Here is an 18,947-nt window from a genome sequence, read left to right as displayed (position 1 = left end):
CCCTGAGCCTGCAGGACAGCTTGAATATCTTTGGAACTTTTTTGGGGCTGCTTATCCACCATCCGGACTATACTGTGTTGACACCTTTCATCAATTTTTCTCTTCCGTCCAGGCCCAGGGAGATTAGCTACAGTGCCATGGGTTGCAAACTTCTTGATAATGTTGCGCACTGTGGACAAAGGCAAATCTAGATCTCTGGAGATAAACTTGTAACCTTCAGATTGTTGATATTTTTCAACAATTATGGTTCTCACGTCCTCTTTTTGTTGTCCATGCTTAGTGTGGCACACACAGACACACAATGCAAAGACTATGTGAACTTCTCTCCTTTTTATCTGCTTTCAGGTGTGATTTTTATATTGCCCACACCTGTTACTTGCCCCAGGTGAGTTTAAAGGAGCATCAAATGCTTGAAACAATCTTATTTTTCCACAATTTTGAAAGGGTGCCAATAATTTTTTCCTTCCTTTTTTGGTTTAGTTCCAATACACACAAAGGAAATAAACATGTGTATAGCAAAACATGTGTTACTGCAATCCTTTTCTGTGAGAAATGATTATCATACAAGCTGCTGAAGAGAAAAAACCTACAGAGGTCTTGAAACGCGTCCAGCTAGTTACTGGAATCACCACTGACTACCCACAGTGTGACCAATTGGATTTACTATTGCACTGCATACGTACCATCCCGCCTGCCTGCGCTACCTACCACGAGGACGACACCCATGATCCTTGCACAGACATCATGTCCCCAAGGAGCAGGAGCGCTGCAGTCCACCCGACTGGAGCCCATCTGTCCATTCTGTGACTAATAGGAGACGGCCAAGTCTCCTGCAGCATACCCTCTTGCTATAGAAAGCCAGCAGTGAGGATAAAGACCAGCGCGTCCTTGTACCAGTAAGGTAAGCGGTTACAATGTGTCACGATGCCGGCTGGCAGGAGGTGGATCCTCTGTGCCAGAGAGGGATGGCGAGGACCGTGCTAGTGGACCGGTTCTAAGACACTACTGGTTTTCACCAGAGCCCACCGCAAAGCGGGATGGTCTTGCTGCGGCGGTAGTGACCAGGTCGTATCCACTAGCAACGGCTCACCTCTCTGGCTGCTGAAGATAGGCGAGGTACAAGGGAGTAGGCAGAAGCAAGGTCGGACGTAGCAGAAGGTCGGGGGCAGGCGGCAAGGTTCGTAGTCAGGGGAGATAGCAGTAGTTCTGGTACACAGGGTTTAAACACACAAAACGCTTTCACTAGGCACAAGGGCAACAAGATCCGGCAAGGAAGTGCATGGGAGGAGGTTAGATATAGTCAGGGACCAGGTGGAAGCCAATTAAGCTAATTGGGCCAGGCACCAATCATTGGTGCACTGGCCCTTTAAGTCTCAGGGAGCTGGCGCGCGCGCGCGCCCTAGAGAGCGGAGCCGCGCGCGCCAGCACATGACAGCAGGGGACGGGAACGGGTAAGTGACCTGGGATGCGATTCGCGAGCGGGCGCGTCCCGCTGTGCGAATCGCATCCCCAACGGCCATGACAGAGCAGCGCTCCCGGTCAGCGGGACTGACCGGGGAGCTGCAGGGAGAAAGACGCCGTGAGCGCTCCGGGGAGGAGCGGGGGCCCGGAGCGCTAGGCGTAACAGTACCCCCCCCCTTAGGTCTCCCCTTCTCTTTGTCCGGTAACTGCCTCCCCTGGGATGAGGACACCGGGAAAGGATGGAGGGATTCCTCAACGGCAGGTAGAACAGCAGGAGTAGGAATGGGGAGAGAGGGCAGAGGGCGAGACCTGGCACGGGGCAGTGTGACACCAGGACGAGGGCCATGAGGGGACACAGAGGCTTGCCTGATGGGACTGGGAGGGGGGGAGAGGCATTTCCTGTGGCAGGCAGAGTCCTTAATGACCTTAGGGGGACCGGATACAGGAGGAACCACAGGGTCACGGCAGGGAGTACTGGGAACCGGTTGAAGGCAGTCCTTGGAACAAGAGGGACCCCAACTCTTGATCTCCCCAGTGGACCAATCCAGGGTTGGGGAATGGTGTTGAAGCCAGGGTAGTCCAAGGAGAACTTCAGAAGTGCAATTAGGAAGGACAAAAAATACCATTTCCTCGTGATGAGGTCCGATGCACATTAGGAGGGGCTCCGTGCGGTAACGCACGGTGCAATCCAACCTGGCTCCGTTGACCGCGGAAATGTGGAGTGGCTTGACAAGACGGGTCACCGGAATGCGGAATTTATTCACTAAGGACTCCCGAATAAAATTCTCAGAAGCTCCAGAGTCCAGGCAGGCCACGGCTGAGAGGGGAGAGCTGGCTGAAGTAGAAATCCGAACAGGCACCGTGAGACGTGGAGAAGCCGACTTAGCATCAAGAGACGCCACACCCACGGGAGCTGGGTGCGAGCGTGCGTTTCCCAGACGTGGAGGACGGATTGGGCAATCCACCAAAAAATGTTCAGTACTGGCACAGTACAGACAGAGATTCTCTTCCTTACGGCGATTCCTCTCTTCCAGGGTCAGGCGAGACCGATCCACTTGCATGGCCTCCTCGGCGAGAGGCCTAGGCGCAGATTGCAGTGGAGACTGTGGGAGAGGTGTCCAGAGATCTAAGTCTTTTTCCTGGCGGAGCTCTTGATGCCTCTCAGAAAAACGCATGTCAATGCGAGTGGCTAGATGAATGAGTTCATGCAGGTTAGCAGGAGTCTCTCGTGCGGCCAGAACATCTTTAATGTTGCTGGATAGGCCTTTTTTAAAGGTCGCGCAGAGAGCCTCATTATTCCAGGATAGTTCAGAAGCAAGAGTACGGAATTGTATGGCGTACTCGCCAACGGAAGAATTACCCTGGACCAGGTTCAGCAGGGCAGTCTCAGCAGAAGAGGCTCGGGCAGGTTCCTCAAAGACACTTCGAATTTCCGAGAAGAAGGAGTGTACAGAGGCAGTGACGGGGTCATTGCGGTCCCAGAGCGGTGTGGCCCATGACAGAGCTTTTCCAGACAGAAGGCTGACTACGAAAGCCACCTTAGACCTTTCAGTAGGAAACTGGTCCGACATCATCTCCATGTGCAGGGAACATTGCGAAAGAAAGCCACGGCAAAACTTAGAGTCCCCATTAAATTTGTCCGGCAAGGACAGGCGGAGGCTAGGAGTGGCCACTCGCTGCGGAAGGGGTGCAGGAGGTGGCGGAGGAGATGATTGCTGCTGCAGTTGCGACTGAAGTTGGTGCACAATGGTGGACATTTCCGACAGCTGGTGGGTTAGATGGGCGATCTGTCGGGATTGCTGGGCGACCACCGTGGTGAGATCAGAGATGGAATGCTGGGGAACCTCAGCGGGATCCATGGCCGGATCTACTGTCACGATGCCGGCTGGCAGGAGGTGGATCCTCTGTGCCAGAGAGGGATGGCGAGGACCGTGCTAGTGGACCGGTTCTAAGACACTACTGGTTTTCACCAGAGCCCGCCGCAAAGCGGGATGGTCTTGCTGCGGCGGTAGTGACCAGGTCGTATCCACTAGCAACGGCTCACCTCTCTGGCTGCGGGGGCAGGCGGCAAGGTTCGTAGTCAGGGGAGATAGCAGTAGTTCTGGTACACAGGGTTTAAACACACAAAACGCTTTCACTAGGCACAAGGGCAACAAGATCCGGCAAGGAAGTGCATGGGAGGAGGTTAGATATAGTCAGGGACCAGGTGGAAGCCAATTAAGCTAATTGGGCCAGGCACCAATCATTGGTGCACTGGCCCTTTAAGTCTCAGGGAGCTGGCGCGCGCGCGCCCTAGAGAGCGGAGCCGCGCGCGCCAGCACATGACAGCAGGGGACGGGAACGGGTAAGTGACCTGGGATGCGATTCGCGAGCGGGCGCGTCCCGCTGTGCGAATCGCATCCCCAACGGCCATGACAGAGCAGCGCTCCCGGTCAGCGGGACTGACCGGGGAGCTGCAGGGAGAAAGACGCCGTGAGCGCTCCGGGGAGGAGCGGGGGCCCGGAGCGCTAGGCGTAACACAATGCCACGCTACGACAAGTAGTCCCAGCATGCCTTTGCTGTTATATCTATTTCAATTACTGCTTATCTCAGCACACTGAAACTAGTGACTCAGAATATGTCTGATACAAACTTGCTACAACAAATACTACTTACCAACGCATTATATTAGCTGATATAGCGATTCAATGATAAAAGAAAGAGCGTTCTTCCTTGTAACTACAAGAAACTGGAGCTAACCATAAGGAATAGCTTTTTAGTCACTACTTGTAGCCAACTTGTATCCATTGTGGGATTGATTTTATTCAATATATGGTGATCCTGAACATTTTATATGCACATCAATTTATTTAATGTATGTACTGATTTATTTTACAATACGTTCTGACTTTAGTGCCACCAGTTACATTTTTAACTATTTTATATGGTACACACCACTGTTGTTTAAATTTTATTACGAAAATAAAATATTTTCCTGAATATCCGAGACCTTGAGCCCCAGAGTCTTATTTCATATTCTGCATTTTTCTGACACCGTGGGTATAGCTGTCAGGTCTCTTTGGTGATTAGTGTGACAAGAGCCTCTCTTATTTTGCACTTATTCTTTTGCAGGTATTTGAAGAGCAAAAAGTCTACAATACAAGTACAAATAACCTATAATGGATGCACATGGGGAGCAAAATCTGCTACAGCAAATCTGCAGCAGAAAGTATGCAATTGTGAACATACCCTTAAAGGGGTACTCCGCTGCTCAGCGTTTGGAACAAACTGTTCCGAACGCTGGAGCCCGGAGCTTGTGACGTCATAGCCCCACCCCCTCATGCCATCACACCCCGCCCTTTCAATGCAAGTCTATGGGTGTGATGTCTGACTGCATGAGGGGGCAGGGCTATGACATCACGAGCTCTTGGCTCCAGCGTTCGGAACAGTTTGTTCCAAACGCTGAGCAGTGGAGTACCCCTTTAAGGTATAATAGTTACCACCCTGATTATATTAAAAGGCTCTGCGGTATGGTCATATTGAAGGCTAAAGAGGCTGAATAATAAAATACCCTTATATATGCAAAAAGCAGTACATTTGGGACAAAGGTTACTGCATAAAGGTAAACTGAAAAAAAGCTAGACAGAAAAAAAGGTGACCATTTTGTGTTTTCATTTACATATAGCCCCCTCAGCTGCTATCTACCCCACCACCCTTGAGTGACATGTCTCTCCCTATACACACACATAAGAGATCTGCCACTCTGGGCAGGTGGGGCAGAGAGCAGCCATCGGGAATTGCCCCGTTGACTAGTTACCACATTATACTATGCTTTCTTTCATACAACTGAGCATGATAAAGCTTCATGGTAGCACAATGATGGTAGCCTGTGTAGCCATATTTCACAATAAATAAAGACTTGCTTCAGTCGTAAGCACTGCAGTCCTTTTTGTTTTTACTGTGTACACAGTGTATTTATACAGTTTTTTATTAAAAAATATTGTAACCCTAAAGTAGACTATACCCTTTTGTGTGTGCAACATTCCATTAATTGTAATATACATCATGTCCTGTTTCTGTGAATGCATTGAGGCTGGCGCTATGAGCAAATGTGCCAGGGGCATAGGACATATGACTCATGTTTGTTAAAAATATATCATTCTAGATGAATAGAATTAAGATTTATTTCTAAACTTGTCGCAGGCAACCACTTTAGTGTTACCCATGGTACTCATCTGAAGACATACATTTGAAGCCAGACACGTGAACACATACGGCACCACGTGCACTGTAACATTAGCCTCCATGGTGTAATCGCTAGTTGTGCGGAGTGATCATTAGGTGGTGGCATAAATGCCACTCCTGCAGAGCAGCGCTCCATACTTGGGATGACAGGTCTCAGTCTTCCAGTACATCAGCAGGGAACAGCAGTAGTCATGAATTACATGAATCAGTCAGGGAAGGCAAGAAACACTGACCTGTATGAAAGAGATTGAGCTCCCACTCCATGTAGTCAAATATTTCCACCGTAAGCTGAAAGCTGAAGAACATTAACATAAAAGTTATTATGTACAGAAACAGACACGGGATATTATAGCATTTCTATATATGCACACAAATAATGGTTGTACTAAATGTTCTACGTCTTGATTTCTATAGAATAATTGCACGCAGCCACCTCTCACATACATACATTAACTATATTAGTAGAAAGAGGCTACAATTACATTACAATAGATGTTGTCTCCACATTAAATCATCTATTTAACAACGTGTACTGCGCTATTAAAGGTGTTGTATGGAATAGAAAACCCATTTTCATATACCCTATTGGGATACTTTGAGTAAATAGAGGAGTCGGAAGTTCATGACCTCTTGGGTTTAGAACAGCCTGTACCGTATTACGCAAACAACTTATTGATTTGGATATGAACTGTGCCACACATACATACAGAAGATCTGTCCTATCTGTATAAACTGTCCTATCTGACGGAGACAATAGAGCACACACATAGAAGACATTGGACACCACAAAGGGGAGGAGAAAAGGTGGGGAGCATTTCCGTAATGAGTATGTCAAAAGTTTAGATCCCACTTGGGTCTCAGTCCTGAGACCCGATGCGATCGTCAGTAATAGCCTGCTGAAGTGCACAGCAGTTCTCTTCACTGGTTGGATGCCCAGACCAACTCATTCACTCTATAGACTGATGCAGTGAGTATCGGATTGGACTGACAGCTGGGGAGTGAGGCGCTATTACTCGTGATTGCAGCGGGTCTCAGGACTGAGACCCGATGCAATCTAAACTTTTGATGTCTTGATGATACGTAAAAAGTTTCTATGAATGACACTAAAGATTTTTTCACTTCTGTTACCCAAATGTCACAATATCTTGTTTTGGGCCCCTGAAGCTAATAGGAGAGACAACCTTGTATTAAGGTGACACATTCCCTTTACATATATTGTGCTGTAGAAAATGGAATTACTACGGGGTTTCCCTGGGGGTTCTAGCAGGGTACACTTTGTGTTCAGCCTACTATGAAGAGATACTTCTACGGATGGACTCACACTGCATTTTTGTTTACATTTATTGTATGCATTTTATACTCTTGAAAGGGAAAATGGATGCTATAAACGGATGCCATAAAGCAAAATCTATTTCCTATTGACTTACAGCATGAAAAAAAAAAAAAAAAAAACACACACATTGCAACGTATACATTGGCTATGCTTTTGTACACAGCATAGTTACACCAAAAGAATTTGCTAAATCAGAGATCCCTTTTAGAAGATTCAGGATCATAAAATGGCAGGTGAGGGTCGGTAACTTGGGACACTCACTGCTGTGCAGTCCTTAAAAAGTGTTTTTTCTTCTTTCTGAAAATCCTACTGCAGACTTTTATTAAAGCTACGTGCAATTTGGATGGAATCTATGCTCATGTTATAAAGTAAGCCATTGCACCAATACACATAAGTTTGATATGTTTACAGTATAACAGTGTAAAGACAATAGCGGAGATTTACTAAACCAAATGGACCAGTATTTTTCGCATTAACTATCCTAAAAAGGCTCATTTATCAAGCGCCAAATGTATCTGTTACAGGTATGCAAACTATGACCCTGTCGATAAAATTCCAAAAATATTTTTGCATACCACCAAGCAAGTGCCAAAAGTGTACTTCAATATATACTTTAAAAAAAATAGGACAAAAGGCAGACAAGAAAGTATCTACGTACTTCAAAAATAATTAGGATAATAAGGAGGCAAGGAGATACCAGAAACAAAGCAATCATCAGTATTTAACACAATTGGCCAAATTGACAAATTATGGCCATATCACGACTTAAAAAGGGTACTCCCTTACTAATGAGATTGCGCTGCATTACAGTGAGTGATGATCTGTGTCTTATTGCAGACCACTGTACACATAGTAAACATTTCTGCCATAAAATGCTACTTTTTTCCCACATGAGAATAATAGATTAAAGGGGTACTCCGCTGGAAAACTTTTTTTTAAATCAACTGGTGCCAGAAACTTTAAACAGATTTGTAAATCACTTCTTTTAAAAAATCTTAATCCTTCCAGTACTTATCAGCTGCTGTATACTACAGAGACAGTTCTTTTCTTTTTGAATGTTTTTTCTGTCTGACCACAGTGCTCTCTGCTGACACCTCTGTCCATGTCAGGAACAGTCCAGAGCAAGAGAAGTTTGCTATGGGGATATGCTCCTGCTCTGGACAGTTCCTAAAATGGACAGAGGTGTCAGCAGAGAGCACAGTGGTCAGGCAGAAAGGAAATTCAAAAAGAAAATAACTTGTAGAATACAGCAGCTAAGTACTGGAAGGATTAAGATTTTTTAATAGAAGAGATTTACAAATCTGATTAACTTCCTGGCACCAGTTGATTTGAAAAAAAAAAAAGTTTCCCAGCAGAGTACCCCCAGACAGTGGTCTGCAATAAGACACAGATCATCATTCACTGTAATTCAGCGCAATCTCATTAGTAAGGGCCCCCATTTTGGGGGAAGGAACAGCGCCGCAAGATAATCTGGGAACATCTTGTGCAGACTACCGGTATTTAGAATTGTACGGTGCAAAATAGCAAAATACGGCACTCAAATTAAACTATAAATATCCAAATGGCCCTTGGCAGAAAAAAGGTTTCTCACCCATATTACAGACATAAACAGCATCGGGGATCAGATGATTTTGTAGGAAAAAAGCGGCCACCAGCCACAGTTTATAGCGAATACTATGTAGTAGTAATCACTAAAATAAATCCATCTGAGTTACTTTTTCTTTATGTTCTTAAGGGAACCTGTCACATTGGAAATGCAACCAATCGGCAGGTATCATGTTATAGAGTAACTAAGCGGATTGATACATATATATCGTTTTGTGGTAAAACTTCCAGAATAACTTGTCATTTATTTATGTAAATCTCTGCTCACTCTGGGCTAGGTAGTCATGTGGGTGGTTCTGTTCAGTGATTAACAGCTCATTTTATATATACACTTATACACACAGATGCTGTCAATTAAAGAGTAGGACCGCCCACATGACTACTAAGCCCAGAATAAGCAGAGAGCCACATGAATATATTCAGTTATCCTGAATCTTTTCCCACAAAACAATATATAATCCGCTCAGCTCCTCCTTCTTTATAATATGTTGCCTGCAGAGTTTTGATTTCAATGTGAAAGGTTCCCATTAAGACAACCGGAGTAAACAGCAGCATCAGGTCAGACTGTCCTAACTTATGTATCTATTTACCTTGAGACTAAGGGCAACTTGTGCATCAGTCAGGTTTCCCTTAATACAAGAGACATCCTACGGGTACGTTCACACGAGCGGATTTTAGCAGCGTATTTCGCTGCGGATCCGCTGGTGAAGGCCCGCTCTATGCTGTCTTTACATGTGTCTGCTCGTAGTGGTGTATTGCCGCTACGAGCAGGCACACGTAAAGACAGCATAGAGCGGGCCTTCACCAGAGGATCCGCAGCGTAAAATCCGCTGTAAATCCGCTCGTGTGAACGTACCCTACGTACCCTCCCAGTTTCCAGTAATCATCTCAATAGGGCGATAAATTCCGCGACAGTGAGTGAATGCACTAAATGATAAAATAGACTTCTGGCAAGTTTATTCAGCTCAGGACACTGTAATGTGTTTGTGTCCAGAAGCCAAGTGAGCCAGCTTTATCAATGTAACTAACTCTTCTATGCAAAAAAAAGCAGAGCTTGGAACGTGAGATGGATCATGATTTCTTTATCTGAAAAAGCCAACATAAAAGCATTCAGCACACATAGGCAGATAACTGCTTCAAAGCCGAGAGAAGGTCATAATGTCATTCAATATGTATCTCTAACTGCAGCTCATCCAGCGCTGGAGAGAAACAGAGGCAACATGCTGCCAAGCCATCACTATAGTAAGACTATGTGTGCTAATCTGAAAGTAGGGCACCGATCCATTGCATGTATATATAAGATGCCTGTTCCATAGGGGATTATATAAGAAGTAAATGATGACACTCAAGTATAGCTGTGATCCGCCGGGATTCTCATTTGCTCCTCGGCTGGTGGAAACATGCATCTTAGAAACCTCCAATAACTCTGTAGAGTTATATTCTTATATTAAGTGAGCAATTTCTACTTCTATAACTATTACTGCCAATGTTCTATGTAGGTTACAGTTTATCTTCAGGCAAGAACTGAAAATTCTGGGTATTTTTAGGCCTGAAGTTACAGAGTTACCTTTTTTTTATTGAAATGCCTGTATTTTTGGCTAAAAATTATTCGAGAGAATGGGCTTTATTAAAAACTTGACGTCTGCATATCACTTCCCATAGCAAGCAGCAGAATACCAATAACAGTCACATCACAGAGATCGTAGGACAGCTCAATCTCCACCCGATCCTTTGTTCTTCAGGGCGATAAGATCAAATCAAAATTATGATCAAAATAAGCTTAGATTACCTTTCACAGTTTCCTGCTGGGTAATACCAAAACATGGTGCTACAGGAGCGGGATGACCGGCCGATCCATTCGGCCGTGGTCCGAAGACCCGGCCGGGTAAAGGGCCCGCTGCAGCTGCTGAGGATTCAGGACACTTGTCCCGGATCCCCAGTCAGACAAGTGCTACTTTCAGGTAATGTCTTTCTCTATATAAATATCCCTGCGCTGCTCCTGCTATGCGTATCATTAGCAGAGACAGACAGCAGAGCAGGGAGGAAGAGGACCTGATTGTTGCCTCCGCCCCGATCACAGGAAGAGGACAGGGCCGAGAGCTGACAGGCCTCCCAGGAACACAGCAGAGAGGCCGCTTCGTGTGAGGGTGAGTGATGTCCTTGTGTGCTGCCTCTCTCCCCCCTGATCAGCAATATAACCAGGGGCTGAGTGATGTGTATAGTAGTAGCCCAGTGGGGTCACTTTCCCTCCTCCAGTGTCCCCAGGTCACCAACAGGTCACATTACTAGAACAATTTTTGGGAAAAATCGTGGCAAAAATGGTGCAGTTTTACCGGGATTTTTCAAAATCGTGGTAAGACCGCGCCATTTTTGCCACGATTTTTCAAAAAAAAAATTCTGGTAATGTGACCAGTTGGTGACCTGTGGACACTGGAGGAGGGAAAGTGACCCCACTGGGGCGACAACATGTGAACACACATGTGAACACATTAACCCCTTAAGGGTACATTAACATGAACAGAATCTGCTGCATATTGTTGCTGCATATTTTGTGCAGCTGACTTTGAAACCCATTAGCTTCAATAGGTAGCAAAATCAGCTGCAGAAAATATACAGCAGATCATGTACGCAATAATGTTACATGTTGTAATTTCTTTTTGTACTTTCGGAAGTTCTCCATTTCACAAATACAGAAAGTACACAGGCTCTTGTGAGCCGATGCAGTAAACTGTGCTGTATTCTGCCGTCCAGACCAGAAAGGGAATTGTAGTTCTCATGAGAGCAATTTTCTTAAAAAGTATAGACTAGGGAACTGCTCATTATACAACTCCATAATATATAAGTAACAGGGACTGTAAAAGTGCAGCCTCCCTTGTATAAATGGAGGTAGGAAAGAGCATCTCAGTAATAACACCACAATCTTCTAAGTAATGCTTTATGCCTAGTAGAAGGTAAAATCTTGTAATGAGCCGGGGAAGAAACTCACAAATTATTGACATCGTTCTCTCCCGCTTCATCCAGCTGTCTGTCAGTCATCTGAAGGTTTCCAGGGAAACGAGGATTCTGGGAGCACAAAATAGAAGAATGGGTAATGATCGCACATGGAAGGAACAATACTAGTGGAATATGTTCTAGATATAAACCAGGGGAAGAGCTTTACAGTGTATAACAGTATACAATTACATGGCGGAACTCTTAGAAGGATACGAGCCACCGCTAAGTGCACATTTTAGCTGGGATACATAGTTTAGCAGTCTGCACCGTTAGGACAACAAAGTAACTATGGATCGGTAGATCTGGAAAGTGGGGATATGATAGAAATGTTCAAATTCAATTAAGTCAGCAATGAAAGCAATATGGATGAAAAATTCCACACAAAAATCGTGGCAGCTTCACAAGTAGTCTGTGCGGGTCTGGTTATATAAACAAGGCACACAGCATTCAAAGTCCACTGCCAGGGGGTGTTTGAAGGATTGGGGATCCTGCAATTTTTTGAACACTGGGGGAGATTTATCAAAACCTGTGCAGAGGAAATGTGGCCCAGTTGCCCATAGCAACCAATAATTTGCTTCTTTAATTATTAAAAAGGCCTGTGAAAAATGAAAGAAACAATCTGATTGGTTGCTATGGGCAACTGGTCAACTTTTCCTCTGTACAGGTTTTGCTAAATCTCCCCCACTGTGGGCTAAGCTTGCCAAATGTGCAGAGTGTAACCACAAGGTTGGTGTAGCGTCACGCCAAGGGGGCATAACATCCTGTGCATGGTAAATTTACTAAAACGTATGCCTGCAAGTAGGTGTAAATTGTAGGTGAACTCTATGCAGGCTCCAAGCTGGCGTAGGATTCAGTGAGGGTTCCTGGGCAGCCCCAGATTTACCGGGCTTTATGTAGAGGTGTGCGGCGGACATGTCTTGTGGGCATGTTTAGGAAAGTACAAAGGGCTGTTGTTCAGAGTCCAAGCTCTAAAATGTAAAAACATAGGGGGAGATTTATTAAAACCTGTCTAGAGGAAAAGTTGCTGAGTTGCCCATAGCAACCAATCAGATTACTTCTTTCATTTCTGAAAAGGCCTCTGAAAAATGAAAGAAGTGATCTGATTGGTTGCTATGGGCAACTCAGCAACTTTTCCTCTACACAGGTTTGGACAAATCTCCCTCATGTAGCCCAGATTTATCAATCTGTGTGAGAGAAACAGTGGAGTGGTTTTCCTACAGCAACCAATCACAGTTTAGCTTTCACTTTACCAGAGCTCGTTACCTGAGCTGTGATTGGTTGCTGTGGGAAAATCTCTCCACTTTTTATCCCACACAGTTTGACAAATCTGGGCCACAGTCCTCATCCATGCACTACTTTTTCTGGGCTTCATATGACTATAATGGCCTTCTTTATGCCAACAATGCCATTCAGTGTATTGAGTTTTTGGAGGGATCAATGACAGTAAAGAAACTGCTGTAACTGTATGGCCAATCATGGTGAGGTGGTTCCTGGCATTCTCACCTTTGTGTGAAAATCCATCTTGGTGTTCAGGAGCTTCAGATAGATACTGCATAATTGGCCATAGCCATCACTAAGATGCCCCTGTAAGGGAAACAGGATAAGAATCAACTATAATGGATGAAAAGGATGGACATAACACCCATAATGGCTGTAGAATATGTCATCACAACAACCACTAAATCTGCCAAATAGCAATTGTGTTTGGATATAAAATAAAGATGTATGGGGAATCTGTCCTCTTACCCACATCCGGCTCATGTCTATTAGTTCATTCTTATATCGCAAAGAGTCCTTCAAAACCTAAAAATAAAAACTATATATGAGTTATACAAGGAAAACGACACAATTTAAAATCTGCATTGCATAATAAAAGAGGTAACCTATTACTCCTAATCCATGTGGCCGAATCCTCAACAAACACATGGTAGAAATCTGAGGGTATTTCTCATGTTTCTGAGTCTGGGTTCACACCACGTTTTCAGCCATACAGGACCGGATACGGCTGGGGGAAGCTAAAACCGGGCACTCCCGTATGTAATTCATTTCAATGAGCCGACCGGAGTGAAAAACCCGGTTTTCAATCTGGTGGAAAACAGCATACAGGGTAAAACTGAGCCGACCGGAGTCAGCTTTTCACTCCGGTCGTCTCATTGAAATGAATTACATACGGTCGGCATACGGCAGGGATATGAGGTCCCGTAGGTCCCGTATGAAAACGTGGTGTGAACACAGCCTTACACACATTCTGCAGGGAGAAAATTCAGCAGGGAAAATTGCTGATACAGGGGATGGTCTCAGTACAGCCATACAGACCCCCTGCAATGAAGAAATTCAGAGAGAAGAAGTTCATTGCTGGAGACATACACTACATATTCCATCGTACTCTGAGCTACTCATTCTTTAGATATTAACGCTGTCAGCCCCTAGGACAGCAGGAATAAAGTACACTATGGTTTAGCTGTACTCACATTAGGGTGTCCATCACGGAGCAGTTTGTGAAACACGTGGCAAAATTTCCAGCAGAGGACCGCATTGCTTGACAGGGGCAGCCGGTTGACAGCTGCCCAGAATGTCTGAGCTCCCTTCTCATGGTGAGTTCCCAAAATACAAGGTAGAAGTAAATTAAGGACACAACACTTCCAAAACAGTTAATAGAATAAAACATACAATCCTCTCAAAATATATTAGGATAAAGTCTATCACAGTCATATAATCTATTGGTGGTCATGACAGGCCCGTCTAAACTATGAAGACTAAAGATGTCTCACAGGAGAACAGAATGTCGTATTAGAATTTTCCCTGATCACTAATTAAAGTGGTCAGAAGGTTAGGCACTGCTGAATCACACTGACTGTGGACTAGAAGAAAAAGGGCATCTTTTCATTCAAAAAATATAGTATGTGATTTTTGAAACAAGAAGACACAGAAGAGTAAGGTAGATATGTAAAAAACTATATAAAATACTTGTAAATTGGAGTTTTATTGAAACAATACAATTTGCTTTTTATGTTATCCATAATTCATAAAGATCAAATATGAGTAATTTTTTTTTTTATATGTATTGCACTTGAGCTATTGATAACTGCTTGTCACACTATTCAGAAACATTGTAAAATAGATTTTATACCTGTCGCCCATTTATAATATCACAAACAAATCATGACAGGCGCATATTCCTGCCGATGCACGCTGGACATTTTACGACAATGTGCGCCACATTCGCCTGACAACACTTGCTTGTTAAGACCTGCCAACACACTTGCTCACTTATCAGTTATAATTTGCATGTTGTGTGTTTATTTCGAAAATGAAGTAATCATTACAACTCTATGTAACAACTCTTGTGTTACACAACAGATGAAACAACACATGGAACATTTCTAAAATGTTCTTATCTTCCTCTTTTTAATTATTCTTCCACTGTCCCCTTATTTTTATTCTACGTCCCCCAAATGCTCCTCAAGTTACTAAAACCCGCCACCTCCTACTCCCTCTGGATTGCTCCAGTGCCCCTCAGGGAGTAATATTGCCCACTTTGGGAATCACTTATATAGACTGACCTGCCTCTTTTTTTCAGTGTTTATGGTGCTGATTCTTAGCACCAAATACAACGATGGAAGTATTTAAAAAGTTGTTCTCATAAATTCTTATTATTATTCTTACATTAGTTATTGATGCATTTTCCTACATAGGAAGCCATAATAAAAATAAAAATTATATATATATATATATATATATATATATATATATATACAGTCATGGCCGTAAATGTTGGCACCCCTGAAATTTTTCAAGAAAATGAAGAATTTCTCACAGAAAAGGATTGCAGTAACACATGTTTATTCCCTTTGTGTGTATTGGAACTAAACCAAAAAGAGGGAGGAAAAAATCTAATTGGACATAATGTCACACCAAACTCCAAAAATAGGCTGGACAAAATTATTGGTACCCTTTCAAAATTGTGGGAAAATAAGATTGTTTCTTACCCTTACCATAAAATTTGGTTGCACACCATTTGGAAAAAATAACTCAAAATAAATCAGTCGCTTCCTATAACCATCAATAAGCTTCTTACACCTCTCAGCCAGAATGTTGGACCACTCTTCCTTTGCAAACTGCTCCAGGTCTCTCTTATTGGAAGGCGCCTTTTTCCAAAAGCAATTTTAAGATCTCTCCACAGGTGTTCAATGGTATTTAGAGCTGGACTCATTGCTGCCACTTCAGAACTCTCCAGCGCTTTGTTGCCATCCATTTCTGGGTGCTTTCTGATGTATGTTTGGGTCATTGTCATGCTGTAAGATCCAAGATTTTGGATGCAAACCCAGCTTTCCGACACTCGGCTGTACAGTGTGACCCAAAATCTGTTGGTAATCCTCAGATTGCATTATGCCTTGCACACATTCAAGGCACCCAGTGCCACACGCCGCAAAACAACCCCAAAACATAATTGAACCTCCACCATATTTCACTGTAGGTACTGTGTTCTTTTCTTTGTAGGCCTCATTCCATTTTCGGTAAACAGCAGAATGATGTGCTTTACCAAAAAGCTCTATCTTGGTATCATCTGTCCACAAGACGTTTTCCCAGAAGGATTTTGGCTTACTCAAGTTCATTTTGGCAAAATGTAGTCTTTCTTTTTTATGTCTCTGTGTCAGCAGTGGGGTCCTCCTGGGTCTTCTGCCATAGTGTTTCATTTCATTTAAATGTTGATTATCCACCATCCGGACTATCCTGCGTTGACACCTTTCATCAATTTTCCTCTTCCGTCCACACCCAGGGAGATTAGCTAAAGTGCCATGGGTTGCAAACTTCTTGATAATGTTGCGCACTGTGGACAAAGGCAAATCTAGATCTCTGGAGATGGACTTGTAACCTTGAGATTGTTGATATTTTTCCACAATTTTGGTCCTCAGTCAGTTCTCTTCTCCTCTTTCTGTTGTCCATGCTTAGTGTGGTGCACACAGACACACAATGCAAAGACTAAGTGAACTTCTCTCCTTTTTATCTGCTTTCAGGTGTGATTTTTATATTGCCCACACATGTTACTTGCCCCAGGTGAGTTTAAAGGAGCATCACATGCTTCAAACAATCTTATTTCCCCACAATTTTGAAAGGGTACCAATAATTTTGTCCAGCCCATTTTTGGAGTTTGGTGTGACATTATGTCCAATTTGCCTTTTTCCTCCCTTTTTTGGTTTAATTTGAATACACACAAAGGGAATAAACATGTGTATAGCAAAAAAATTGTTACTGCAATCCTTTTCTGTGAGAAATACTTAATTTTCTAGAAAAAATTCAGGGGTGCCAACATTTACGTCCATGACTGTTTATATAATAATAATTCTATAAATAGGTCTAATCATGATTGCACTCTGAAATGCCTTTGGATTTTGGGAACATTTAGTGAACAGCTTATGGAACTCTTCCCCAAGCTACACAACTTGGATATAAGTGCACATAGTAGGATGATATTTCCCTTAGTTTCATGACTGCTGACAGTGAATATAAAAAAATGCAGGAAATTGACAAAATTCAAGTAAGCAGGAATCCAGATAACCCTGCTATCTTCAGGAAGTACCGTACTCAGATTATTGAGAGAAAAGGGCATGGACAGTATAAAATTGTTCAAAAGCTAAAAGAATAGACAGGATGTTTGCCAGGAAAGAAATCACCACTCCATCTGCTGAGCCCTGCATTAGAATAGATCAGCAAGTGTTATGCTTTAAAGGAACAGCGACCTAAAAGTCCATGCTTTATAATAAAAGAGAAAACACAAATCATAATGTTTAGTTTCTTTCTTTGTGAAGTGTCAAAAAGTGCAGAAAAACTGGTTGCTACTTCTAAATTTGCTTATCAAAAAGTATTGATCAAACAAAGTGACAATTTACTGAGAAGACAACTTAAAGGGGTTTTCAGGGCTAATCTAAGTGATCGCCTATCCTCGAAATAGGTCATCAATCACTGATCGACAGCAGGCACCCCTGCCGCTTGGCTCTGCCCTTTGACACGCCCCCCCCCCCCCCCCCCTCTGCCTTACTTCTGGAGTGACAAACTAAAATAAACCTCCTCCTCCTCATATAATCACCTTACTTCTGGGGTGACACACTGTAACAAACCTCCTCCTCATGTAATTACCTTACTACTGGGGTGACACACTGTAACAAACCTCCTCCTCATGTAATTACCTTACTACTGGGGTGACACACTGTAACAAACCTCCTCCTCATGTAATTACCTTACTACTGGGGTGACACAGTGTTGCTGGCTGGGCAGGTGCTTCAGATGCTAGCTGGCTCCTAACTTTCTTGCAGCATGCAGAGTGGCGCTCCTATCAAGAGGGTGCTCTAGGCGGCTGCCTATTTTGCCTATAGGCAGAATTGGCGCTGGCTATACAGGAAATGTGTCACCTAGAATTTTTACCGATCAGAGACAAATAATGACCTGTTTTTTTTTTTTTCTAATCTGTTCTTTTTTATGGTTGTAATTTTTTTTTTTGTACATTATTAAGGGGCAGCCATATTGTCAAGCTTTTCCTCTGCTCTGTTACATGCATTCATAAATGTGCTTGACAGCAGCTCGATGGACATAGGGGATAATACACTGTAGAAGACTCTACTGACTTCTTTGAGATAATTTTCTGCATGGAGACTGAGAGGGGGGCTCTAAACACCCTTTGTGAATGGTGTGATCCCATCTTATCTATGCACTGGTGGCACTTTTAACTGTAATTCTGCTAGCGATGATAGTGAAAAGACTGCTGAAGTTTTCTCTACTGAGAAAAGGCATGGTGGTAAGAATACAAAGATTCCATGATCATTTAAAAATATAGATAGTACAACGGTAAATTAGAAAAAATCTAAATTTGTATATAAACAATAGGCCATTACCTGATCACACATGTCCTTTAAAGGTAATAACTAATGTGGCTGTAACTTCCTGTGTTCACTTGCGCAAAGAAGACTGTTATGTCAATATCTCTGTCAGTAAAAGTAACTTAAAGGGGTATTCCGGGCAAAAACATTTTATCCCCTATCCAAAGGATAGGGGATAAGATGTCTGATCGCGGGGGGACCACTGCTGAGACCCCCCGCGATCTCCCTGCAGCACCCGCATTCTATGCGGGTACTGCGTCTCTAGTTTCGGAAACCTCCGGGATTCCAGGACTGGGGACGTGACACCACGCCACGCCCCCTCCATTCATGTCTATGGGTGGGGGCGTGACTCCCATAGACATGAATGGAGGGGGCGTGGCATGACGTCACGTCCCCAGTCCCGTAAACCTGGAAGTTTCCGAAACTGGAGATTCAGCACCCGCATAGAATGCGGG

The 18,947-nt window shown here is 43.7% G+C and overlaps 1 protein-coding gene across 4 annotated transcripts in view; it reads right to left on the bottom strand.

Annotated features, from left to right (window-relative positions):
* The window catches only part of HIP1 (huntingtin interacting protein 1), a 157,530-nt gene that overhangs the window by 82,232 nt on the left and 56,351 nt on the right, over positions 1 to 18,947 (bottom strand). For all 4 annotated transcript variants that reach the window (XR_008888950.1, XM_056558402.1, XM_056558401.1 and 1 more), the window contains exons 3-7: positions 14,089 to 14,231; positions 13,364 to 13,420; positions 13,121 to 13,201; positions 11,610 to 11,686; positions 5,919 to 5,980 (exon numbers count right to left, since the gene is read on the bottom strand). Coding sequence is in view for 3 of the 4 variants with exons in the window: in XM_056558402.1 (XP_056414377.1) it covers positions 5,919 to 5,980; positions 11,610 to 11,686; positions 13,121 to 13,201; positions 13,364 to 13,420; positions 14,089 to 14,231 (420 nt within the window). In the remaining variant the exon portion in view is untranslated. The remainder of the gene's footprint in view (positions 1 to 5,918; positions 5,981 to 11,609; positions 11,687 to 13,120; positions 13,202 to 13,363; positions 13,421 to 14,088; positions 14,232 to 18,947) is intronic.

Source organism: Hyla sarda, chromosome 2 (genome assembly GCF_029499605.1).
Source record: "Hyla sarda isolate aHylSar1 chromosome 2, aHylSar1.hap1, whole genome shotgun sequence".
In the NCBI taxonomy this organism is placed as follows: domain Eukaryota; kingdom Metazoa; phylum Chordata; class Amphibia; order Anura; family Hylidae; genus Hyla; species Hyla sarda.
The sequence above is the reverse complement of the archived record's forward strand: the minus strand, read 5'-3'. Positions and strand labels throughout refer to the sequence as shown.